The sequence below is a fragment of the Coenobita brevimanus genome, chromosome 25 (genome assembly GCF_032717465.1).
Source record: "Coenobita brevimanus isolate Jiangsu-jjx chromosome 25, ASM3271746v2, whole genome shotgun sequence".
NCBI classification, from domain to species: domain Eukaryota; kingdom Metazoa; phylum Arthropoda; class Malacostraca; order Decapoda; family Coenobitidae; genus Coenobita; species Coenobita brevimanus.
The window spans coordinates 35,387,784-35,414,850 of record NC_136978.1 but is presented as its reverse complement, the minus strand read 5'-3'; the positions used below and the strand labels follow the sequence as shown (position 1 = coordinate 35,414,850).

Sequence of the window (27,067 nt, the reverse complement as noted above, 5' to 3'; positions counted from 1 at the left end):
CTTTCATTTAGTTAATTTCCTCTCTCCACTGTCTGGTTCCTGCGAGTCACTGGCATTGGCTCCAGGGTAAAATATTTTTCTGCCTAAGGAATCTTGATGAACTCTGATGACGAAGCAATGGCTCTCAGTTCCGTGCAGCCCTTAACCCCTACACCGCGGGCTTGTTTACCAATAACTTGCGTGTGCCGCGGGGTTATTTGGGCTCCGACAGACTCTCAAAAAATATTTGCCAAAAATCAGTTATTAGTCCTAGAATAATAAAATTACATATGCTTATGGCACATACCTTCAGCTTTCTCCTGGAATGATTGTTGAGCCTTCGTCGTTACCGTAGGACTTGTGGAGACCTCTGAAGTAGGGTAACGAAGTCTCCACTTTACACTTCCCGACAACCCGTAATATGATTACCACAGCCAGATACAAACACTATAAACACTATTCTACAATTTTCAAGTAGTTTGGGATCCATACTAAAAAAAAAAACACTGTGAAAGCAATGGAAATTACGAGCGCGTCTGATCGTCGCACTGGCACTAGTTCGCTCATGGTAGCCTGTCATTTATTATTCATAAAACCCCTCACACTTTATATTTCTATTACTATATAACACTTATATATATCTACAGTCTTTATCCATAAGTTTCCTTCAGTAGTATTAGTTTATTGTCACTGTAGGGATTCAATTTCTTTCAGTAAAATACGTAGCATTCACTTTCTCGTCCTGTATACTGGCATTGAGAGTGAATGTCACTTTCATCTTCACTCTCATAACTCATAGCATTCAGACATGCTAGAGTGAAACTTTCACTTTCATTACTCCTAGGGTATATACTCGTAATCTTATAATACTACTCATTTACATTTCTATTTACGTTCTCTATTTTATTTACGTTATTTACATTTCTATTTTATTTACACTGTGTTGTGCACTGTCACTTGAAATAACTTATAAAACTATTTTCCATTGTTCACGTATATTTACATTCATTACTTTCACTTCCTGTTTACACATTATTTACACATTATTTACAATTCCACTTGCACTGTTTTACTCAATAGAAAGATCATAGTCACTCTTTTATCAATTGTCAGCCCTTTACCTCTTTCCACACGAGGTTTAGTAGGGGGTAAAGGTCACAGAGCCATTTGCATGGGGGTGAAAAAAAGGCCTTGAAGTCAGCAAGATGAAACGTACGTCCTCTCACTTCGGAAGATGAGAGTACACTGATAACGCAGGGGCAGCCTAGAGGCCTGCTTTAGGGGTTATTCAGAGTTACCAATATTACTTCTTGAAACAGCTAAGTCTAGCACTGATATGATTGGCAGGAAATCTAGACAATACATTATAAATCTGGTAGTTCCAGGTGAATGTAAATATTCTCCCTTCCCTCCTTACATGTATATTTATTACGAAAATAGATTAGAGGCCTACTTAGGAGATATATAATCAGAGCTACCAATGTTAAATCTTGAAACAGCTTTGTGTAGCACTGATATGATTGGCAGGAAATCTAGACAATACATTATAAATTAGGTAGTTCCAGGTGAATGTAAATATCATTTAGGCTTCTCCCTTCTCTCCTTACATGTATATTTATTACGAAAATAGATTATACGGCATATTTCAAGGGGAAAACAGCGAAAATTAGCGAACGAGTGCACGTGAGGTGTTGTCAGGTGATAATTAGCCAATTCCAGGTGTATGGCACTCTCACTTGCCTGATTTCTTACTTGTATATATTATTTGGTATAAGAATACGACATAGGGCTTATTTCAATGGATGAAATCAGTGAAAAATTCCAGGGAAGATTTACTTAGCGTAGCATGGCCGGGCAGGCGAGAGCATAGGGTAATGGAGGGGGGGTAGGGAGGGGAGTCAAGAACGGGGAGAAATGGCTAAATTGTCAACAATGGATGGGAGTACAGATGAGATTAGGAGTGCTGACTAGTGTTGGACATTGTCAGTACTGATAGATGATACAAGCCCCCACTGGAAAGCCCGGGTGAATTCAAAATAACACAGAATCACAAAAGCGACGCCCCGCGGTATGATCCCTTGCTCCCAAGCGTCACGAAAGTGACGCCCCGCGGTTAAGGGGTTAAGTGGGCAGGGGGTGCTAAGAATCCCACGGTGTAGAAATAAGTTTATATATCCAAAAAGAACCTTAAGAATAGGAAACTGGAATGTTCGAACTCTCAATCAGGCTGGTAAAATGGAAGAGCTTATTTCAGTGTTCAAGGAATACAAGATGGATATTTGTGCTCCTACAGAAACGAGGTTGCTTGGAGTTGATAAAAATGAATTTGGAAGATGGTATTACTATGTTGGTTTTTGGTAGGAGTGATGGAAATCATTACCAAGGAGTAGGCTTACTGCTGAGTAGAGATGCTTGTAAGGCAGTATGTGAGTTTGAACCAATTAATGAGCGCTTGCTTTATGCTCGTTTAAAATCTGACCATGGTAATGTCAGTATGGTTGTAGGGTACGCTCCGACAAATGAGGCTGCTGATGAAATGAAGGATGACTTTTATGAGAAGCTGCAGGATGTAGTGAATAGAGTGGCAAGACATGATGTGTTAGTTTGCATTGGTGATTTTAATGCGATTGTTGGCAGTAGTAGGGATGGCTTTGAAGATTGTATGGGTAAGGAGGGTGTTTAACCCGCGGCGTCCCTTCGATGTACTTCCACGTCCTCACGTTATGTCACTGCCAATCCCGTTGACGTACTTCAACGTCCTGCAATTGCAAGGTTCATAATTTCCACAATTTTCAAAATTCGCACAAGATTTTCGATTCGCCCACGTACCCAAGCCTCCCCTACCTGCCCCCAAGCAGGCAGCATCCCAGACCCTGTGTGACCTGCGCTCGCCCTTGTCTCGGTCCTCACTTTTTAGCAGTGACCCAGGTCAGACATGGCGCGTAAAGGTCTCTCAGACGACGAAATACAATCCACCCTGGATGCCTTCACTGGAGATAGTGATTCTCCACTTGATGATGATGTGGTGGATCAAGATTATGTGCAGCCTGAGGAGGAAATAACAAGCAGTGATGAGGAGGTCCCTTCGCCCCGGAAAAAACGGCATGTCACGTATCGTAAGGCAAGGGAAGGCCAGTCTGCACCCAAAACACCTGCATGGACCTCTCTCCATCCCCTAGAGAGAGATTCTGATGAGGATGAGGATGAGGACGATGACGGCGGCTTAGGACGTGATGTTGCCTCGTGGTTGGGAAAGGAAAAAATCTCACCCCGAGGATCAGAAGGTGGGGCGAGAAGGCAAATAAAGTATGGCCTAGTGTTTTGTCTGGGGAAGGCGAAAGTGGTGTGGTGGGAGTGCGGGGTGAAAGGGAAGTGGTGTGAGGGAGGCATCACGAGCACGTGGTGCACGTAGGCCTAGGGGAGAGGAGGTGGAGCCACTCCCCAGTACGTCTTTCGCCATACAATATTCCCAAACTTCCTCCACACAGCCCCAGGATGTGGGGAAAGGAAGGAAAGAGAAGGGAAAGGGTAAAGGAAAAGGGAGAGGGAAGAGAAGTGCGAGTGATGAAAGGCGCCGCTCTCCACCTCCCCCACCACCACCAATGTTGCGTTGTGCCTTCAGCCATGTTTCAGAGAGTACCATAACTTCCTACACTACTGAAACTGTGTGGGATAGCGATATGACGCTCAGTATAATGGTAAGGCCAGTCAGTATGTGCCAAGTCTTATATAAACTTGAAACGGGTGTAATGTTTGCAGGAAAGTAATGTATAAGTTGAGAAATAGTGTAAGTTGAACGAAGTGATATGAAAACTACACCCACTGTATAAATCTGCGAAAATATGACGCTCATTATAACACTCTGGTAAATATGTGATAGCAAGAATTTAAAGTGGAAACGGGTGTAATGTTAGCATGAATAAAACGTATAAGTTGAAAAATAGTGTAAGTTGTAATAACTGATGTCATGAGTACACCCACTGTGTAAACCTGCGAAAATATGACGCTCAGTATAACACTCTGGTCAGTAAATATGTGATAGCAAGAATATAAAGTGGAAACGGGTGTAATGTTAGCATGAATAAAACGTATAAGTTGAACAATAGTGTAAGATGTAATAATTGATGTCACGAGTACACCCACATTCTGGACAGTAAGTATGTGATAGGAATTATATAAAGTGGAATTTGTTGTAATGTTAGTAGTAAGGTATTTTATAAGTTGAATACTAGAGTAAGATGAAACAAATGATATCGTGATAACACTCCCTGTGTAAGTACACGCTAATATGACGCTCAGTTGCATCGTAAGTTCTGAAATTATATGATATCAATTGTCAAGTGTAAACATGTGCAATGTTAGTGGAGAATTATTATATAAGTACAAAAATAGGTTGTAAGTTGAAATAGTAGTCATAGCGACTTCACCGTGTGTGTTATTATGCTCTATTATTACGCTATATATTTACGTAAGGCCTGAAATTATCTCAAAACAGTTCTATAAAGTTGAAAAGTGTATAATGTTATTAGAAAAGTATTATGTAAGTAGAAAAAACACAATACGAGTTGAAACAACAGTCACAGCGAGTTCACTCACTACGTAAATAAGCGCTAACATTACGGTAAATGTTATCAAAAAGCCTGTGAATACGTAAAAACAGTTCAATAAAATGTAAAATGGTATAATGTTATTGTAGAAGTATTATGTAAGTAAAAAAAATGATATGTATCATGATTTTCGAATGTTAGCGATTCATCGCGACCAAGTTGCCCGATTTTGCTCGTTTCGCACGATGGTACAATGCTTATTTCTGCTCTATTTTTGTATAAAATCCAATATATTCTTTTATCACATGTTTTTATGTTTGTAATAAATACATATCTACTTACTTTCATTGGTTTCCCAGACTTATAATACCATAGAAAACGTTAGAGGCTCAGACCGCCTACGGAGAACACGGGGTCAGGTGGGACCAAGGCATACTTGGTTAGGGTAATTATGGACCCCGGGGAACAGTTTCTTTGTCACTGACCATTGTTTCTGACCAAAAGCGAAAGTTTTAACAAAAAAAAAAAAAAGCGTCGAAAAATGGTCGGGATTGGGGGGTACCAGTGGTGAAAAAGTGGTCGGGACGGGGCGGGTTAAGAAACGAAAATGGGGTGCGACTTGGAAACTTTTGATTGGCAAATGACCTTATAATTGGTGGAACTATCTTTGAGCATAGAAAAATACATAAGACTACTTGGATTTCACCATGTGGTAAATATTGTAACCAGATTTACCACATTGCAATTAGCAGAATGCATAGGAGTTATTTGCGAGATGTTTGCTTAAGGAGAGGGACAGATATAGGTAGTGATCATCAACTTGTTGTGTCAAAGATTAAAATAAAACTTAAGAGAAACGTTAATGGTAATTGTACAGGAGGTAATAATTTTGATTTTGATGAGCTGAGAAGTGATGAGAGCACGAAGGAAAAGTTTCGGTGGGAATGTAGGAACAGGTTTCTAGTCCTGCAGACTTTGGTGGAATCTGAAGACAATGATATTAATCAAATGTGGAGAGAGGTAAAAGAGGTTTTGCATGTGAGTGCTAAGGTTACTATTACGAAAAAGGGAAAAGCGAGAAGGAAAAAGTGGATGTCAGATGAAACATGGAATGCAATTCAGAAAAGGAAAGAGGCTAAGTTAAGAAGTGAAGAACAACATGTTGATGGCCAGGTAGTTGAAGTACTTTGAGCAACTTACTGGAGTTTACATTCTGAAGTAAAAAGACTCTTTAGACGTGATAAGAGGAGACTATATGATGCAAAGGCGACAGAGACAGAAATTAAATTAAGTAAAAATGACGGTCAGAGCACAAGAGCAGCGTATCAGGCCATAAAGGAGTTAACTGGGACTGAAAAGAGAAGGAAGGAAATACCTGTACGAGATAGAAATGGTAATTTGATGACTAAAGATTTGGATATAAAAGGAAGATGGAAAGAGCACTTTGAATCTGTTCTAAATAGACCAATCCCAGCCGAAGAGGACATTTTGCCAGCCGAGAGAGATTTGCAGATAGAAACGGGATATAACTTTGGAAGAGGTAGCAAAATCTATAAAGGAGTTAAAGAATTGTAAGGCCCCAGGAGAGGAAGAAGAGGTAGAGGTAAGCCGAGGGAAACCTGGTTGAGGACAATGAAAAAAGAAGCAGGAGAGGAGTGTTGGTGGGACCTGAAGGAGATGGCAAGAGACAAATATTGGTGGAGAGAGTTCATTGAGGCCCTATGCATCCCGTGGGGTGCCACAGGAAATGATATATATATATATATATATATATATATATATATATATATATATATATATATATATATATATATATATATATCGTCCCCCTGTGGCGGGGAAGACTCAATCTGGCCGCACTATGGGGTGGTACTACTACTACTCTGCGGCAAGGTTGTGTTAGGAAGAATACTGCCACAGTATTCCCTGCGTGTCATAAAAGGCGACTGAAAGGGGCAGGGTGTGCTGACTAGGGACCCCCTCCTCTGTTTTTTAGTTCCTATAAAGAGACAGGCCAGAGAAAGGGATTGGAGATTGAGTTATCCCCATACCTTGAAGATTGAGTCTATGAATGTGCGTGGATGTAGTACGATTGAGGCCAAAAGGGAAGAGAATGGGAGAAAGTTTGTGAGAACAAAGTTAGATGTGTTAGCTTTGAGTGAAACGAAGATGAAAGTGAACGGTGAGACTATGTTTGGAAGTGTGAATGGAAGATTGTCAGATGTTGATAGAGGAAGGGTATGCGAAGGTGTGGCCTTGTTAGTGAGTCCGGAAGTACAGCAGTGTGTGATTCAGTGGAAGGGGGTGTCATCGAGTCTGATGTTGGTGAAAGCGAAATTTGAACGTGATGATCATGATGATGATCATGAAGATGATGATCATGAAGATGATGATCATGATGATGATGATCATGATGATGATGATCATGATGATGATTGATGATGATTGATATGATGAGATGATGATGATGATTGATGATATGATGAGATGATGATGATGATAATTGATGATGATGATGATGATTGATGATGATGATGTTTGATGATGATGATGATTGATGATGATGATGATTAATTGATGATGATTGATTGATGATGATTGATTGATGTTGATTGATTGATGATGATTGATTGATGATGAATGATTGATGTTGATTGATTGATGATGATTGATTGATGATGATTGATTGATGTTGATTGATGATGATGATAGATGATGATGATGATGATTGATGATGATGAAGATGATGATTGATGATGATGATTGATGATGATGATGATTGATTGATGATGATTGATGATGATGATTGATGATGATGATGACTGATGATGATGATGACTGATGATGATGATTGATGATGATGATGATTGATGATGATTGATGATGATGATGATTGATTGGTGATGATTGATGATGATGATTGATGATGATGATGATTGATGATGATGATGATTGATGATGATGATGATGATGATTGATGATGATAATGATGATGATGATGACTGATGATGATGATGACTGATGATGATGATGATTGATGACTAATGATGATGACTGATGATGTTGATGATTGATGATGATGATGATTGATGATGATGATGTTGATGATTGATGATGATGATGATGACTGATGATGATGATGACTGATGATGATGATGACTGATGATGACGATGATTGGTGATGATGATGATTGATGATGATGATGATTGGTGATGATGATGATTGATGATGATATATATATATATATATATATATATATATATATATATATATATATATATATATATATATATAAGCTATTGCAAAACGTTGTATGCAGCAAAACATTTTATGCAACAAAACGCTTTCTGCTACAAAGAGCAATGTCAGCCTGAAATACAAGACTGAATATATATTCTTTAGTAATGAGAACAAGGCTATATATATATATATATATATATATATATATATATATATATATATATATATTTTTTTTTTTTTTTTTTTTTATGTGTCCGACTCTGGGCAGAGGCTTCAGAGCCTATTGCTTGGGGGCACTGACCTATCCCAAGGCCCAGTAGTCCTCCTACACCTCCACATGTCACCACTTACATATAACAGTATGATCAAATTCCCTAGATTGGCCTGAAAGGTAAAGGGACATCTATTTTTCTCAGGGGTGGAATTTCTGAGGTGGCTTCAGTGCCGTATTACACATAATATCCTGTCTATTTTCCTATCGATTGCCATATGCATTAGCCCCATAAGGGGTGACCACAAACAAATAACCTAAAATGCAAAATTACATAGGACAACCTAAAGGGAAAGTGGTATGAAGTAATTAAAGGGAATCTCAATTTTGCTTGATTCCCTTATTCTTATGGCGCATTTTACTTTTATTATCTCCAGAATACTTTGCATTATTTAGCGAGGGCCTCTCGTAGTGAAGACGTTTATTATGCCTATACTTAGCCATATAATGTCCAAAAATCTTTCCTAACCTACAGTTAATATATTTATGTGGCAGAAGCAAGGATAAATCAGGAAATAACTCAGGGGTTTATTTTCTTAGCCAGTAAGACGCATCCTCGGTGGAAGGGGACTATATGCCAAGTTCAAACAGTTTCATTTACCTTCCACAGGTATAACTCGTCAGGTGCATGTCAGGCAGTCCTTTGTTGTCAGCATCTTCTACCCGGTCGTATCCAATTATCTCGAGATGTAAGCAAGACTTCTGTGTTACCATCTTGAACTGTCCACCTAAGTTAGATCAACAATTCTTTGGCAGTAATTTATTTTATAATAGGGTGGACAAGAGTGATGCTGCATGATAATATAGATTAAGTTTCCTTTTTTGCGTATCCTTACCCTTTCATCTCGAGAAAAGGAGAAAGGACCACTATATTTCAGTTGAAAATTGAAGCCTAACAGTTAGATCAGCCGTTCTTCTGCTTTTGAGGGTTATACTATGATTCACTGACACTAACGCAGACTAACTAACCTCTTTTCCTTTATGTGGCCATATTTACCCGTCTTGAGAAATAAGCAGGACGTCGATCTAACCATTCTGTACCGAGATCAGTAAAGTTACATACACCTCTAGAAACTTTCTTAACAATGTCAAATGTATATTTTCAGTGAATTAATGAGTATCAGATAGTGCAATCGTGAGCCGGGGGATTTGCTCACCCACTAATCGTGCAGCAGATCGGATAGAAGTCATGTCCAGGGTATCACAGTGAAGGATAGCCTGTTAGCCAGTGTTAGAATGATAGTTAGAAGCCTGGCTAACCTGCTCCAGTAACAGTTAACAATGACACTTGGGCTCCGTCCATAAACTCCGCGTTCTCGTCGGATTCAGAATCTCCCAAACACCTCTTCCTTTGCAAATTATTTTTGGATATGGCCGGTTAGTATCATTTTGTACGTAATTTGTGCAATATGTTACAGTTGGGACAACACGTACATCTTGCAACATACGAACCTGGGACAACATCAGTGTGTAGCAGAGGTATGGCATTTAGTACACTTGACAACCTTGACTTAATGACATTTGTTGGTGGCACTGACATGAATGTTCGGAGGTGTCAAATATTAGCCGAGATGACCAAGTAGCTGTGATCCATGAACGTCAGAAATTGTAGCTATACATCCACTTCCCACAGACCCTGTCTTAGGTTCATTTGTGGCCAGTTGTACATCACGTAATCTGCACACTGATATGTTACAGGGTGGACTTCACATATTCAGTTGACCAGGACGCTTTGAGTTTCGCTATGGCCAAACCCGTGTTAAAGCCCAACTGGCTCAGTTTTTACTATCCTCTGGGCAACCAGGTGTGGGCAGGAGTGTTCACCTCCACGCTGGCCATCTGCTTCACATTGGTCTGGGTGAGTATGGGGTTCATGGCACCACCAAACTTCAACCTACAGCAATTCAAGTCTGTCACAAATTCTTAATGAATGGAGGGCACTTGTAATATGGTGTATGGATTTTTTTTTAATTTCTTTTCCTTCCTATATTCTACTGCACATAAATAAATAAATAAAAATAATTAGAGAGAGAGAGAGAGAGAGAGAGAGAGAGAGAGAGAGAGAGAGAGAGAAATAGATATAGATATAGGTAGATATAGATAGATAGATAGGTACATACATACATACATACATACATACATACATGGAGATAGATGGACAGATATAGATAGATGGATAAATAGACAGATAGGTCTTTAGATATAGATATATACACAGTTCATGATAAGTAATATGTTGTACATACGATCCCCCCAAAAAACACAGCTTATCGTGGTCACAATGAGCTTAGTTGCTGTTTGCGTTGTTTTCGAAAGGGAAATCGTTCTGAATGACGGTTTACTTCATATGTTGTTTAAAGTTCACGCTTTGCTTGGTTTTGATAATAACAGCGGGCATATACATCAATCAGGAGTGACTGGAGATCATTCTCAAGCCGTTCGTCAACCGTTTCAGTAAGTAAAGACGTGTGTCAATCCATTTCGCGTAAAACACCAAAGTCATCCTGATCATTAGGTTCACTAAACTCCTTTCACATTAACTTGTCCAAAAACTGACACTTCTCCATCGTAAATGCTGAGCTATTGCAAGAAATTAACAAGGGAACGTTGCGCTAGTCACGAAGAAGTGCTATGGAAATATTGCAGAAACGTAATATTGTTTTATTCCGTGACTGTGTTGCGTGTAATAAGCTGGAAGAGGATGAAAATCAGGGCCAAATTAATTTGTCTTTTTACCTACAGAAAAAGTTGGGTAGATTATTTAAGAAACCATAAACCTTCCCAAAAAGCCACGGTCGGGTACTGACACATCACATTTTATGCACAATGCAGATGGCAATAAGTTTCCAAATAAAAACTACATTCTCGTACTGGAGAGATTAATAACACTATCTGATGAATCCACATTAGGTAGGATCGGACCTCTTCTATGTAAAGAGAATGAACATTAGAATTACCTTCTCCATGCTGTAGTACGATTGTCTGAAGTAACACTACAGATGTCATAAAAACTACAACATCATTTCTTCTCATCCAGATTACCAGGACAGAGATTTGGCGAAGTAAACACGGACGACTGAGCTCTGGGTCAGTGGTGGTGGAGATGGTGGGCAGCTTTCTGGGTCAGGGGCTGTTTGACGGCCACTCATCCAGTCGGTCTAACTACATCCTGGTGGGGTCATGGCTCATGTTTGGTGTAGTGATGGGCACGGCATATCGCGGCAGCCTCATCGCTTCTCTCAATATTCCCTTGCTGCCACCAACACCTCAAACTGCTGAGGAGCTGCTCAAAGCAGTGGAAAGGTGAGGTGTGTGTAGGGCTGTGGTGTAGGGTGAGAGCATGCAGGGTAGTGCCAGTGAGTGAAGAAGTAAATCCCACAGAAACAGTTTGGGATGTTTTGTCTGAAACAAAGCTATATCTATATACTTATCTATATCAATATGCATGTTACAGTGAATTTGTCAAACCAGTTATTTCATAAAAGCCCCCTTCTATTCGTGAAATAAGTGTGAATTGGGATGGATTAATTTACGGTAGGTTAATGTAGGCTGCGCATCGCTTGGGCTGTGATAATCTAGGATAAGCTGAGATTAGGATAAGTTACATTAGTTACGTTAGGTTATGTAACTTTTGATGAATGCATAGCATTATCATTCATTTAAATTAGCCTAACCTAACCAAACCAGACTAACATTGCTAGACCTACCCTAAGTTTAACCTAGATTATTGCAGTCTAATGAAACACCACCCTCAATAAACCAGGACTAAATTAATCCGTTCCAATTCATAATCATTTAAAAAATTGACAAGAGATATCATGAAATCACTAGATACACAAATTCAACATAGTAATAATATATATATATATATATATATATATATATATATATATATATATATAGAGAGAGAGAGAGAGAGAGAGAGAGAGAGAGAGAGAGATAGTAATCAGCAATGGCCATATAACATCCATTAACCCGTCACGTCCCGAGGTATTTCGCACCTCTGATGCCCCCCAGTCCCGAGGTATTTTTGAAAAAAAAAATTTTGGCTAAACCCTCCACTTTTGGTGAGAAACATCGAAAATTCATAGAGAAATCGCTCACCTGAGGTTTAAAATACTCGATCCTGGTACCATTACCTCCTTACCTGACTGGGTTTTCTAACAGGCTGGCACCAAAGAAAACGAGTTCTATGGGAGGGTAACTATTTCACAACACTCATAAACGGTATTTATTTATTTACTTGGTACGAATTTATATGTGGTACGAGAGTATATTGGTTATCAAACAGTAATATAGGCATTATAAGCATTGTTTCACTCACTAGATCATCACCATACCTGACCTTCTTTTGCCACATTACCTGATCATTATTTCTGACTGTTTCTTCCTCCAATGCTATGTAAACTTTGTCCTCCACATTGTCATCGATTGGGGAATCACTGGCCCTGAATGTCTTTACTGGTCAGGTCACTGGTAACAAGTGAATTGCCGAGACAATGGCGTGAGGGGGGGAGGGGGGAGGATATGCGGTGTAAGGCATTGTCCTTGCTTGGCATCTTGTAGAGGAATAGAGGAAGGTGTCCTGTGTATACGTACGAAAAATCACGGGCAAAAATTGAAAATTGTCAAATTAGGGACCTTCCAATTGCACCACGTACCAGTACGTTGCCGGGACTGGCAAATGCAAAATGTTGCAACGTACCCATACATCGACGGGACGGGACGGGTTAAAGACAAATAAGGATGGAGATGACACTCACCTGCATTTTCCTTCCAAAGAGCAATACTCGTTATACTACAACAGATATGGAACTGAAGTTCACCATTTTATATATATATATATATATATATATATATATATATATATATATATATATATATATATATATTCTCCAAACTTCAATATTATGCCCTTCTATAAAGTAAAAAATGATGATCCAATATTAAGAAAATCAAAGGAAAAATATTTCACAAGCAAATTTAAACCATTACTGAACAGACATCTATGAGACACTGACCCAATTACAGCTTCAAAAAACAAACCTTTTTCCGAATTATGAAAATGGGGCAACTGAAGCTTCACACAACTCGAAATGAAACTAACAACAGTGGACAATTCATACCAAATATCAGTGGCTATCAATCACTTGTAGGAAGCACACCTCTTCCTGGGCCACTATTTTTAACTGAGGATCTATGAAAACAGAGAAATGCATTTTAATTAAACTTTGATTTTAGTTTACAATATACAATTTTAATACATGTCTCCTGTTTGTGTGCATGCTGTCGATATTCTAATAAAAGGCATTAGTGTGCATACATATTTATACATATGTGTATATATATATATATATATATATATATATATATATATATATATACAGTAACCCCTGTACTATCCAGACGCCCACTTTCCGGACATCCCCACTTACTGGACATAATCGTCCCGGGATCCAATTTTCCCAAAATGGTCTGAAAAAAACAAAAAAAAAGAAAAAAACCTGACTTTTTCCCGCCCGTAATTTGAACTCGGCACACGCGGCGTGGGACAGCTTTGTTTTGGTGAGTCATTCCTCCGATGTCCGCTAGAGCGCCCCTGCATCCTCCCCACTTTCCACCCGTCTCTTGTCGTGAGTGTACGCTTGTCGTCATGGCTGCCAACGTGCTCGTTTAGGTGGTGGTGCCTAACTGGCTGCAGGCTCTCCTGCTGCTCTCGTGCTTCTCCTTCGTGTGTGTGATGATGGCCCCGCCGCCTGAGAAGAGGAAGAGAGTGGTTTTGACTCTGGAGAAGAAGAGGGAGATATTGGAGAGAGTAGATGCGGGATGGTCTTCATCACGCATCCTTTGTGAGTTCAACCTGGCCCGATCTACTTTGTTTGATATCAAGAGATTCCGAGACAAACTCATGCAGTACACGGCTGACTTCTTGTCGAAAAGCAAACGCAACATGGAGAGGAATATGATGTTTACTCCCAAGTTTGCTGAAGTCGACCGCTCCACGTTGATTTGATATCGACAGCAACGTGCTGCTGGTGTGATGGTACGTGGTACGGAGCTGAAGGCTGCTGCTGAGATGTTAGCAAGGCTTCACAATGCCCTTGACTTCAAGGCATCCGAGGGTTGGCTCTTTGCGTTCAAGTTACGACATGGCCTTACCAACAGTAAGTCTCATGGCGAAGCTTTGGATGCTAATGAGGAGGGAGTAGAGGAGTTTTGGCACAAGGTGAAGGGCTTGATCGACAGGGAGTGCCTCACTCTCGGTCAAGTCTACAACGCTGATGAAACTGGTTTATTCTATCGCTCTTTGCCTATGAACACTCTAGCCGAGGAGACGGAGAAGCGTGTACCTGACTGCAAGCTCTCCAAGCAAAGGATATCTGCTTTGTGTTGTGCTAATGCTAACGGCATGCACCGGCTTAAGCCCGTTATTATTGAGCGTGCAAAGCAGCCTTGGTGTCTTCGTGGGGTGATGGATGTCCTTCCTGTCATCTGGTACCATTCCTTGAAGGCATGGTTCACAGGCAGCATCTTCAAAGACTAGTTCCACCGCCATTTCGTCAAGGAGGTCATATATTACCAGACGGAGAAACTGAGAATCCCATGCAACCAGGTAAAGGCCTTCCTTCTCCTCGACAATGCACCTGCCCACCCGCGCAACTAGGACTTGGTGGCTGAGAATGGCTGCATTAGGTACATGTTTCTGCCACCTAATACTACTGCTCTCATCCAACCAATGGACCAAGGAGTTATCGTGGCAATGGAGCGGCCATACCGACGGAAGTTCCTGGACGAGGTGATGGTTGTTCTTGAGGACGAGGACGAGTGCAGGGAGGGACGGGACACGCGAGGCCAATGGACTCTGGAAAACCTTCACCGCTACAACATCAAGTGTGCCATTTAATACTGGTCCAGTGCATAGAAGGAAGTCCCTGTCAAGACTCTAGAAAATGGTTGGTCTCGTCTGCTTCTTGGAACAGATGTGGAGCACGATTTCCTACGTTTCGACGTGGATGACTTCCATGTATGTCTACATGCGCGTGGGGACGATGTTGATGTGGACAAAGTGCGTGAGTGGTTGGATGACGACGAGGGCGATCCTGGGTATCAGACCCTGTCTGATATCGAGATCGCATCTTCAGTTGCAGGTGTCAGTACCCAGCTTGAAGATTCCAACAAGGACGGCGACGATGATGCAGACTCCTCTCAGCATGACACTACTCCAGCCATCCCCAAGCTGAGCACACTCCGGGAATACCTAGAGTTCGTCCTGGACTACCTGGAACACCCGGACTGCTACAGGGAGATGGGGCCTTTGGGACTTGTGGAGGAAGTGCGTGCTTTCAGGCAGTAATCGTCAAAATCGTCGTTCCTTGCGTCAATGAACGATTAACATTTTTTTCAGGCCCGTGACCCCCGCTGTGCCCAGCCCTGGCTCCACTCCGTTCCCTCCCCAAGACAGGCCCTGATGCTCCAAGCCACAGCCCAGCACATCAGCCACGGTGGAGTCAACGCTTGACGTGAGTTTGTGCCTATCTTCAGAGTCGTCTGCAGTGGGTACGCCATCACCATGACCCAGAGACGCACCCCTAGGTCACCTCCCCGTGCTACTCTCAGACTCTGACAGTGATTAAACAGCAAGAACGTCTCCACTAGACCACACGGGAATTTAGTGTTGTGCAGTGAAAGAAAAACAGTGCATACAGTATTGTTAAGAAATTAGAATTCTGTGTGAAAAGACAAATAATTTTTGGACTGTAAATTTAAGGTAAATTAACTTGATTGTGTTTTGTTTAGAAAAAGGTTTTATGAGTGGAAAGACTTAAAGTGCACAGTGCAACACTTATTAAGTTACAATGGAGCTAAGTAAGACAAGAGTGCACAGTGTAAAGAGAATGGACTTCTGAGTGCGAATGACTAAGTTAAGTGCAAGACTTCGTGAACAGTGTACTGCAAGTGCTTTAGGAAATCCTTCTTACTGTCAGAGTCTGAGAGGAGGCGGTTATTCATCGAGATGGCCAGGGACTTGCTGTAAGTACACAGAATGTTTCATACTGTATTGTACTGTATTTTCCATACTGTACTTACCTCTAACACCTCATTTCACTCTTTTATGTCCCTTATTGGTGTGAATATGTAGTGTCTTAGGTGCTATGCATGAGCAGTAGGGAGGTGTTTTTCTGAGTTAGGCTATGTTAGGGTCCATAACTACCAGTCCAGGAGCCAGGGACTTGTAAGTACCCAGAATGTTTAATATTGTATAAACCTACCTCAGAAGCCTCATTTCATGGTTCTTTTGCATCTATTTCAGTCTTTTATGTCCCTTATTGGTGAGATTTGGGTCTTAAATAGGTGCTATGCATGTCCAGAGGGAGTTGTATAGGTGTTTTTCTGAGTTAGTGTCCATAAGTACAAGTCCAGGAGGCTGGTGCCCACTATCCGGACAGGACCACTTTCCGGACATGCCTTTGGCTCTTTTACGTCGGATAGTGGAGGGATTACTTATATACATATATATATATATATATATATATATATATGAGGAAGAATGAACCAAAGGCAACGAGCCCGGAAGAACTGTTCCTTCCAAACGAAAAACAAAATACAAGAGAGAGCCAAATTCAAGATTCATTTATTTCGAGATGCCTGAACACACTGCGTTTGAAAGACTGGAGATCATAGAAAGCAGGAAATACAGACAGAGGGAGACGGTTCCAGTGTTGACCTGTTGCATAAATGAAGGACTGGGAGTAACGGTTCATTCTTGCATTAGAGAGTTGGACAGAAAAGGGGTGGGAGTTTGCTGCAAGATGGGTGCTATGCACCAGTTGTAGAGGTGGAGGAATGCATGCAGACAGTTCAGAGGAACAGTGACCGTTGAAGTAGCGATTGAAAAAAGATAAAGATGCAACAGTGCGACGAAGAGACAGAGGTTGAAGGTGTTAAAGCTGTTGATGGCCCCCTTTACATCACTTGCAGGTGAATGCAAAGTCTTGTAGTAGATTTCTGACAATATATTAAACACCGTCTTGAATCAATATACAGCGACACCAGACAACTCCGTGTCCTTCCCCAGACCCATATAGACAGCTACTGATCGCCGGCTCTCATCCGGCTAGGGCGGTAGTCCCGATCACAGAGGCATGAATTACTCAAGGTAGACACAATAATCCGCTCATCCTAGACATAACACTGGGCGTTGATGCCCTACTTGGATCCTACTTACAACTACTTACATACTATATTTACATACTATATAATATCTACAAAAAGATTACAAACAATTTTCCCCTTCATCAAAAAGTGTCTCCTGACACAGTGGTGGGGCATCAAGTCATAATATGGCAAGAATGCAAGTGGTCTGAGTATACAGTGAACCAGGACTACATTGGAGTACAATAATAAATGAGATATTACTACATAATTCACAAAGCTGGATGTAAGAAAGGATTAATATATTTACAGTACATGGCCATGTTGGAAAAATAGCATAAACATATAGGTTTGGTCAATTTACAAATATATATATGTAATCACAAAATGAGTTTTACTCAGAACTATCATTTTCCAGGTCTTTTGGTTGTCGCACTAACCTTGTTGCTACACGGATCTCATGCAACCTTTTGTCCATTCGCTTGAGACAACAATACAGGATACAAACAATTGCAATAAAACCTAGAAAACATAAGACAACCGGAGGAAATACAAAGACTGGATGTGACCAGGAGAAGTTAAAAGCTGAAGAGAACTGGTTCATAATAAAACCAGAATTGTTTAAATAGTTCAACATACGTAGGTTTTCTAATGTGATAGAAAGATTGCCTGTTGGTAGATGAAAGGTAGTATTAATAGGTTTGAAGATGTCATACTTGTGGGAGCGGAGTGCGAAGTGATAATGTGTGGCATGGGCTATTATAGACTCAGACTTTACTGTACAGTAATCAGAGGCCTTATATAAACCAATTGCGGATAGTGAACGGACAGGGGTCCCTGGACAAATAAGACTGACAGGAGTTGAAACACTAAAGAAGAAATAGCCGATGTGATTTAGACGAGCATGGTGTACCTGGCCTTTGGGAGCCAGAACAAAGGTACAGACAGGTTGTACTGAGAAGGTACGGACTAAGGCAGATTCGTAAGGAGCAACACTGCCAGGAAAATTTGTTAGGAGGTACGCAGCACAAACACGAAAGTTGGGTGTGAGAAGGGCACATTACCGAGGTCACTTGAGGAGAGGAAGGCAATATAGAGATGATCATGGGAGAGAAGAAAGTACTATGAAGAGACAGAGGCTTGTACCAGGGAGTTATTGTACCAGAAGGGAAAAGGAATGATGTGAAAGAGATCGAGTATAATGGAAGAACGAAGAGGAATATGAACAACTATATCTTTAGTAAGGAATGTGGCTTCTAGTATTGGGTAGTATGTTCTAAAGAGGAAAATGGAATCATAGGAGACAAGCCGAATGTTGAGTGAGCCCATTCCAAAGTAGAACGAAGGTCAGAGAGAGAAACTAAATCTAGGGTCACACGACTATCAACAGCATTTACTAAAATACGAATTACAGTAGAAACTTGGGAGACAAGAGAGTCCAGAGAAACCTGCAAATTATCAACATGTAATTTAACATACATCAGCTCTGAAATAATATTAGTCTGTGATACTTCACGCTTAAGAACAATCGTAAAATTATTTAAAGTATTAATAACATCATGTAAATGGTGACTCATCTGTTGCAACATAAAATGTTGAACACGGAACACCTTTTCTTGGGATTCGATGGCATTGGATTAAGTCCTGTTTCTAACCAGAAAGCTCACGGTTAGTCGCTACACCAAATAATCCACTGAGGATTTCTCCTCCAAGGTCAAAAAGTCCACGTTTCACTCGTGAGCGACCCACAGGCGTTTGGTGAGGGAAGGAATCTTGAAGATGGTTGATCTGATAACGAATATAATCTAATTTCTGGCAGATAGGTAGGTAGAGTGCGTACAAAAATGTGTCATTGGGATGTCGATTTCTAATTTCTGACAAGAATTCCTGCAGGTCGTCTAGCTGACGTGCAAGGTCAGGCAGGGCGTTGGTCACGGTAGCCAGTGGCTCTAGGTCATAGCGCAAAGAGACGATGTCTCTGACCACCATAACCTCGCCTCCTGCACCAACCAAGGCCCCGGGCCGTACGGCACCATCGTCCTCACCCGATCCAGACTCAACCAGAGTCAGCACTGTCAGCACGTAGACCCACAGCATCTTTCCTATAAAATGAGGTGATCTTAGAGGTGATGTTGATACAGATGTTAACGACAATATGAGATGATAACGTTATGCAAGAGACCTAGTGGCAGAACGCAACTTGGCACGATAGTCATTAACAGTAGGGGAAGGCTGAATAGTAATGTCAGAAGGAAGGTTAGAGAAGAGGAAGAAGAGTGAGTAGGAATTTGCTGTGGGGATGTGGTCTCTCTTAGTGGTTCCTCCAAGACTATGCGTTTTGATGCACATTTGAGATGATCTGCATGCACCCATGTCGTCTCTGCCTTGTGCAGATCTCTTAATTCGAATTTATTACCTTTACGAGATATGACACGGAAGTGACCCAAGAATTTACTGTTTAGTTTTGATTCTCTGTCATGATCTAGAGCAAAAACTAAGTCACCTACTTTGATGGTAACAACTGTGGCAGCGGCATGTTGGTTACGTACCATCTCCTCATTTGTAAGGACCAGATTATCCTGAACATATTTATGAATTTTCTGGAAGTTGGAAAGGTTTACTCACACATAGTTATCGTACTCGTAGATCGGATCAGGTTTGGATTGCGACAGTGAATAAGGTAGCCTTTTGTCAAAGCCATATATGAGGAAGAATGGTGTTTCTCCAATTGACTTATTGATGGATGAATAAATTGAAGCAGCTACCTGCAGAATCCACTCATCCCAGGTGGAAGTCTGATCTCCCACTATGTGATGCAGACTCTCCAATATCTTTCTATTCTGGCACTCTACTAGGCCATTCGAGGCTGGATGATGGGCCACTATATTGCATTTCTTAATTCTGTATCGAAGACAAATTTCTTCCAGAACTGAATTATTGAACTCTGACCCGTTTTCAGTTAAAATTACTTCTGGTGTTGTGAAAGGGCAAATAACTGAATTAATAAAGGCATGTGCTACTGCGTTAGCAGACTTTTCATGCAATGGAACTAAGATAACAAATCTAGAGAAATGATCGACTGCCATTAACAGATAAACGAAGCCAGATTCTGTACGAGGCAGCTTCAGAAGATCGAGAGAGAGAGTTTGCCAAGGTTTTGATGGTACTGGGTACTGCAATATAGGAGCAGGTTGACTGGTTGTCCCCATGTGACGGGCACATGATAAACATGCATCGCAGTGTGCTTCTATATCCTTTTGCATAGTGGGCCAATAATATGACAGTCGTGCTTGCCGTAAGCTTCTGTCTTTGCCAGGGTGTGATGCATGAGGGGTGTCGTGGATTAAATGGAGGGCAGCAGGAATTAAGTCTGTTGGAATGAGTAGTTGCTTAACGTCGCAATGAGGTACGTTGTTACCTTTCAGTACTGAGTTTTTATAGAGCAATTCATTGTTGAGGAAGAAATCAGATACAGGGACTGGTAACTTTGGCAGAGAAGAATCATCACCTGACTCTAGGAAATATATGACCTGTGACCATACGGGGTCCTCATGCTGGAACCTACGTAGTGTGTCATAATTGAACGCTAAGTTTATGTCGCAACCGGTTGAGACTGTGGCAACATGCCGCGAGAGGGCATCGGCTACAACATTGAATTTTCCAGGAACGTATTCAAATGTCGGATTATAGTCAGTCACAGTGACCGCCCAACGTGCAAGTCGACCGGTAAGGTTACGTCCCCGAAACAAGTCACATAAGGGAAGATGGTCTGTTTGGATGTGAACAGAATATCCGTAGATGATGTCGCGGAAATGTTTTAGGGACCAGACCACGGCAAGGGCTTCCCAGTGAGTTACACTGTAATTCTTCTCCGCGGAGTTTAGCACACGGCTAGCATAGGCAATGACACGTTTCTTTCCTTCGGAGTCATATTGCATGAGAACAGCACCTAGGCCTACTCCGGAAGCATCGGTACAGAGAAGAAATGGTTTAGAATAAGCAAGGAATGCCAAAACTGGTGATTGTGCTAGAGCAGATGATTCTTCAGTGTTGTGAATGCGGTTGCCTGTTCATCTGCCCACACAAAAGACGCATCCTTCTTTAGTAATTTTGTTAACGGCGCAGCTATCTTGGAGTACCCTTTTATGAACCTTCTATAATACCCACTGAGACCGAGGAAACTGTGTACAGCGTCGGTGTTGGTTGGAGTTGGGAAATTCGTCACGGCTCTAACCTTGTCATCCAATGTGTGAATTCTGTGAGCGTCAACATGTCCTAGGAATTGGAGTTTCTTACGTAAAAAGTCACACTTTGATAATTTGATCTTAAGTCCAGCTTGTTTGAGTCTAGTGAACACTTCGGCTAACTTTTCTAAGTGTTCCTCCACCGAGTGACTAGCGATTATGACATCATCTAGATAAGCAAAAACTGAGTGACCTATCATGCCGGCGAAAACTGTATGAATTAGTCTCATGAATGATGAAGGTGCATTTCTCAAACCGAATGGAAGTCTACGGAATTGGTAATGACCGGATGGAGTACTGAAGGCAGTGATAGGACGAGATGATTCTTCCATCTCGACTTGCCAATAACCACTTAAAAGATCTAGAGAGGAAAAAACACAATTGTTTTCGCCTAAGGATTCCAGTAAATTAATGAGTACAGAAATTGGAAATCTGTCCCGGACAGTCAGTGCATTCACGCGTCTGTAGTCTATGATTGGTCGTAACTCAACACCTTTCTTTGGAACCAGAAATAGTGGGCTGTTCCACGGGCTATCAGAGTGTTCAATGACCTCATTATCCAACATGTCCTGAATAAGACGATCGGCTTGTTGACGTTGGCTATGTGATAAACGGTAGGCAGGTATATATACTGGTTGAGCACCTGGCTGTAATGTAATATTATACTTTACCAAATTTGTCTTGCCCATATTCTCACCAGGTAGGGTTACTACTTCGCGATAGTCTCGCAAGAGATTAATTAATTGATGTCGGTGTTCTGGGAAATAACTTTGTTTCACATGAGATTCAAGATTAGATGGAATATTGGTGGACTGAGCAACTGAGCACACATCAGCAACAGGGTATGGGAAGTCCTGGCACACATGTACGGCTGCTGGGTATTCTAAGAAATCGCCAATCTGAGTTCCCGTTCGTAAGATGTAAGTGGCGTTTGTTGTGTTTGCAATATACAAGTAGCATAAACCATCCTCCAGCAACGAACACAGTGCTGACTCATAAGCTAAGCCATTCAATCAAAACACGTCTCAGGTGAGGTTAGTACATCAACTCCTGCTTTCGCACCCACAACACGAACAGAGACTTTGGTAAAATTGTGCGGCAACAAAATTGTGAACTGATTTGTTACTGCACGTCTTATCTCTGCATGTTGTAAAACATCAATCACACTATCTGAGGTAGTTAAATGAGACGTGTCTGAGTCGGTGAGTGTGCTACTGTCAGATGGGTTGATACGATCTATAATTGAATACTCAGAGGATGTAGTACTAGATGGTAGTGTACCTGGCTGTTCAGGTAACGGCGTGTGTATTTGGTTACTCTTGACTACTGTTGGAATCATATGAGACTTAATAACTGAGTCGGTTTGGGAAAGTACCGGACGTGGATATGCCATACTAGATATTGGGAAACCATTGACATGTACACAACGAGAAGCAGGGAGGAGAGCAATGGCTTCTTGGGTCATTGTCGAAAAACCAATGAGAGTGTCCGCTGGATACCTAAGATCATTAGTGACATGAAACTCTACGTCAAAAGGTCTTAAGGCTTTATCAAATTATTCTTCTAGTGTGATCTTTCCTTTGACCTGAAATTCTGAGCCATCCACACCGCATAGGCGAATGTCAGGTGGTTCGAGGAGCCTAACTCTTTTAGTTATTTTCCTAATGTTGTTTAAAGACGTATCTGAGATTAGATTTACCATAGATCCGCTGTCCATAAGGAAAGAGCTTTGTACCCCTTTGCTCTATCCTAGAATGACTAAGCCTGAAGATGTTACAGGTCCTACCTGACGAATGGGGAGTCGATTTTCTGTTACCTTATTTTCAGACACCAGCGGATCTTCTACTGTTAGGTTACATTTCTCCTATCTGAGCGCTCGTCTTCCTCCGACTGACGGCTCTTAAGGTAACGACACTCGTCTGTGGAGTGAGTTGTGCTATCCTTATGGTACTTGCAAGTTAGACGTCGGGAATGCAAAGGTTCACGCGGACGTTCCCGTGAGCGAAAACGTCTTTCTTTGCATGCACAGCTAGACTCTCTATGACCTACATTACCGCAGTGCCAGGACACAGTTGAGAATTGTTTTCTGCAGACTTGAATTCTCATGACCACTAGAAGGTGAACGATATTGTGAGTGAGACCGATTACTAGGTTTGGTTCTTGTAGTTGGCCGTGAACGAGAGGAATCAGATGAAGTGATGCTGGTGTGTAGTACTCTTGCAGTACCACCTGCAGAGGGAGAGGGTGAACTGTAAGAATCGACCTGGCGAGTGAAGTCTGTTCCTGACCTCTCAATGATTGTTTTACTAACATCTATTATTTTGTCTCCTGGTTTAAAGCCAATTTGTAGTGCTATTTGTTTTTGGGAGTCCGAAAGCCAATTGAGAAATCTAAAGTAACCGAACAAGTCTGCAAAATTATTTAATGTAATCATGATCTCCCCGTTGTGTTCTGTTACCCATTGAGTACCACTGAATAATTGGCGCAACTCTGAACTCGTCGCCCTCATAGTTGCGGCTGCCTCAATTACTTTTGCGTGTTGGGGAGGTACCTTCATGTCTTCCTGCATTTGCTTGAGGAGATTAGTTAATCCTATAAGGGATGCAGAATTGGAATGTTGGCAACAGTATTGAATAAGCCGTTGGCTAAACGTGTCAAACGTTTGACAATCTTCGAAGTGCCCCACATGAATAGCAGCTCCTATTAATGATCTGCCATGATGGAGTCGACTGAGAAGATATGAAACTTTCAAGGGTTCAGTTACAATCTGGCGATTATGAAGGTTGGTTTCGACCTCTCTGAGGAAATCGTAAATCTAAACAGTACTATCTTCTGTAAATTTGGGTCTATTCACATCATCTAAATATATGGATTGTGGAGGTGGAGGGTTCTGAGTCGCCATCGTAAGAAGAGGGTGAGACCGCGAAAGTGAGGAAGTAGGCACGGTAGTGAACTGAGACGGTGTGTGGGAAGTGCCGTGGCGGTAGTGGTGTGTGTATGTGTAGTAGTAGGAAGGAATAAAGACTGTGGAGAAGACTGAGTGGTTTCAGGAGAATCAGTTGGAGAAGATGATAGAGTATCTGGAGTTAATATATCTGGATTTAGGGTAGGAGTAACAGGTGTAGTAGAAACAGGTAGGGAACTTACGGTTGGTTTGGTATAAGATCTGCCACTGCGAAGATTTACATTATCACTACATACAGCGTTATCTGTGTTACCGTCAGGTTCAGTTGGTGAGAGATCTACCATTTTAAAAAAGGACATTAACAGAGTAGGAAGTAGCAAATAAAACTAAATGAACAAATGGATGAATAAATGAGAATAAATAAATAAAAATATTTGTAATCTGTGAAGAAATGATTTATATACAATCAATATGAGTGAAAATGAATGCATTATTTACAGCTGAGTATGAGTGGGAGAAAATGGGATGAAGTAGGAGTGAGTGAACGAAAAATTCTGACAGAATGAAAAATAAGGGACAAAAATGCAATGAATGGATGAGAGTAAATGGTGAAAATATCACAATCTATAGAGACAGCTTGGCTTCTCTGTAGAAAGGAATTAATCAATGTGATGGAATGAGGAATTGCATGAAAATGCAGCTAGGAAATACTTTGTAGTGAGATGCGGTCTGTCCCAAGGCTGAAGAAAAAGTGAGGCTCTTGTCTCCTCGTGATTGGGTGGAAGTGTCTGTGACGTCACTGGGTGTGGCTCTCCACTGGGGAAAACGAGAAGCTGATAGGAGCAGGAGACTGTGACGTAGCTCGGTGTGACTGGCCACACTCCCTGGGTGACGTCAGTGTGTGTGGTGGGTGGGGAAAACGATGACGTAATGGCGTCGGGCGGCGGTTGGGGGCTACTTCCTGGAGTGGGGTCTGGGGTGGAGTTTGTGGGGGCTGAAACTAACCGTTACAACAGGCTGGACAGGAACACAGGCAGGCAAAGGCAGGTTGTAGGTTGATAGGAGCAGGAGCCTTATGTGGTTCACTGGTTGTTGTGGCGTGGTGATAGGTGGGGCGTTGATGTGGAGGAAATTCCCAAAATTACCTCAAAACTGCCAGAACGATTCCAAACCAAGACTGCAAACAGGGCTCGAGGCTAGGGCGGAGATAGGCTGTGTGTCGTCATGGGAAGAACAGCAGCGACAGTAGCGTGGGAAGATAGACACAGCTAAACCAGCCCACAGAAGATGTAATTCACTATTATCCCACTCGTTTTCCACCAAATGTTAAAACTGTCAATGACCCCTTTACATCACTTGCAGGTGAATGCAAAGTCTTGTAGTAGTTTTCTGGCAGTATATTAAACACTGTCTTGAATCAATATACAGTGACACCGGACAACTCCGTGTTCTTCCCCAGACCCATATAGACAGCTACTGATCGTCGGCTCTCATCCGGCTAGGGCGGTAGTCCCGATCACAGAGGCATGAATCACTCAAGATAGACACAATAATCCGCTCATCCTAAACATAACACTGGGCGTTGACCCCTACTTGGATCCTACTTACAACTACTTACAATTACTTACAACTACTTACATACTATATTTACATACTATATAATATCTACAAAAAGGTTACAAACAAAGCAGGTCAGTAAGACGGGGAGAGTTAATGAGACGAAAAGCCTTTGACTCCACCCTATTGAGAAGAGCTGTATGTGGGGAGCCTCCCCACACATGAGAGTTGTACTCCACACAGGGGTGGATAACACCACTGTATAGATTCAACAATTTTGCAGAGCTAAAGAAGCAACGGAGTCAGCTTAGCACACCTAATCTCTTAGAAGCAGATTTTACAAGAGATGTATTATGATCTTTCCGAGATAAGTCCCGAGTAAATGAAACCCCAAGAATGTTCAAGGATGATGCAGGATTAAGCTGAATATTATTAAATATTAGTGGGTATACCTGTGGAAGATTTTGTCGGGTTCACAGGTGCAAAAACTGAGTCTTTGATGCATTAAAAACAACCAGATTATTTTTACCCCAGTCAGAGATACGAGCCAAGTCAGACATTAGATGTGCCATAGCCTCATCCCTTGTTTGTTGAAGTAACTGGTGAGATGGACGTTGCTGGAATCGAATGGAAAGGTGAAGGGTGGAGTCATCAGCGTATGAGTGGATAGGGTTAGATGTACAGCTTAGAAGGTCATTGGTGAATAAAAGGAAAGGAGTTGGTGATAGGAAAGAGCCCTGAGGAACACCACTGTTATTAGATCTAGGAGAAGAAAGATGGCTGTCTATAACAGCAGTTATAGAACGACCAGAAAGGAACCTAGAGATGAAGGCACAGATGGAAGGATAGAAACCGTAAGAGGGCAGTTTGGAAATTAAAGATTAATGCCAGACTTGATCGAAAGCCTTTGAGATGTCAAGTGCAATGGCAAAGCTTTCGCCAAAGTCCCAAAAGGAGGATGACCAGGAGTCTGAAAGGTAGGTGAAAAGATTGCCTGTGGAGCGTCGCTGATGGAACACATACTGACGATCAGAAAGAAGGTTGTGATAGGAAAGATGCTTTAAAATTTTTCTATTAAGAACAGACTCGAAATCTTTTGAGATACAGGATGTTAAAGCAATTGGACGATAGTTAGAGGGTTGGGAATGGTGACCCTTCTTTAGGACTGGC

At 41.5% G+C, this 27,067-nt stretch overlaps 1 protein-coding gene across 1 annotated transcript in view; it reads left to right on the top strand.

The window, feature by feature from the left end:
* LOC145393812 (uncharacterized) overlaps positions 1-25,706 on the top strand; it is an 82,949-nt gene extending 57,243 nt beyond the window's left edge. The window contains exons 3-6 of the mRNA XM_080267857.1: positions 9,457-9,617; positions 9,737-9,896; positions 11,076-11,341; positions 25,703-25,706. Of these exons, the coding sequence (XP_080123983.1) occupies positions 9,457-9,617; positions 9,737-9,896; positions 11,076-11,341; positions 25,703-25,706 (591 nt within the window). The remainder of the gene's footprint in view (positions 1-9,456; positions 9,618-9,736; positions 9,897-11,075; positions 11,342-25,702) is intronic.
* Positions 25,707-27,067: the final 1,361 nt, after the last annotated feature.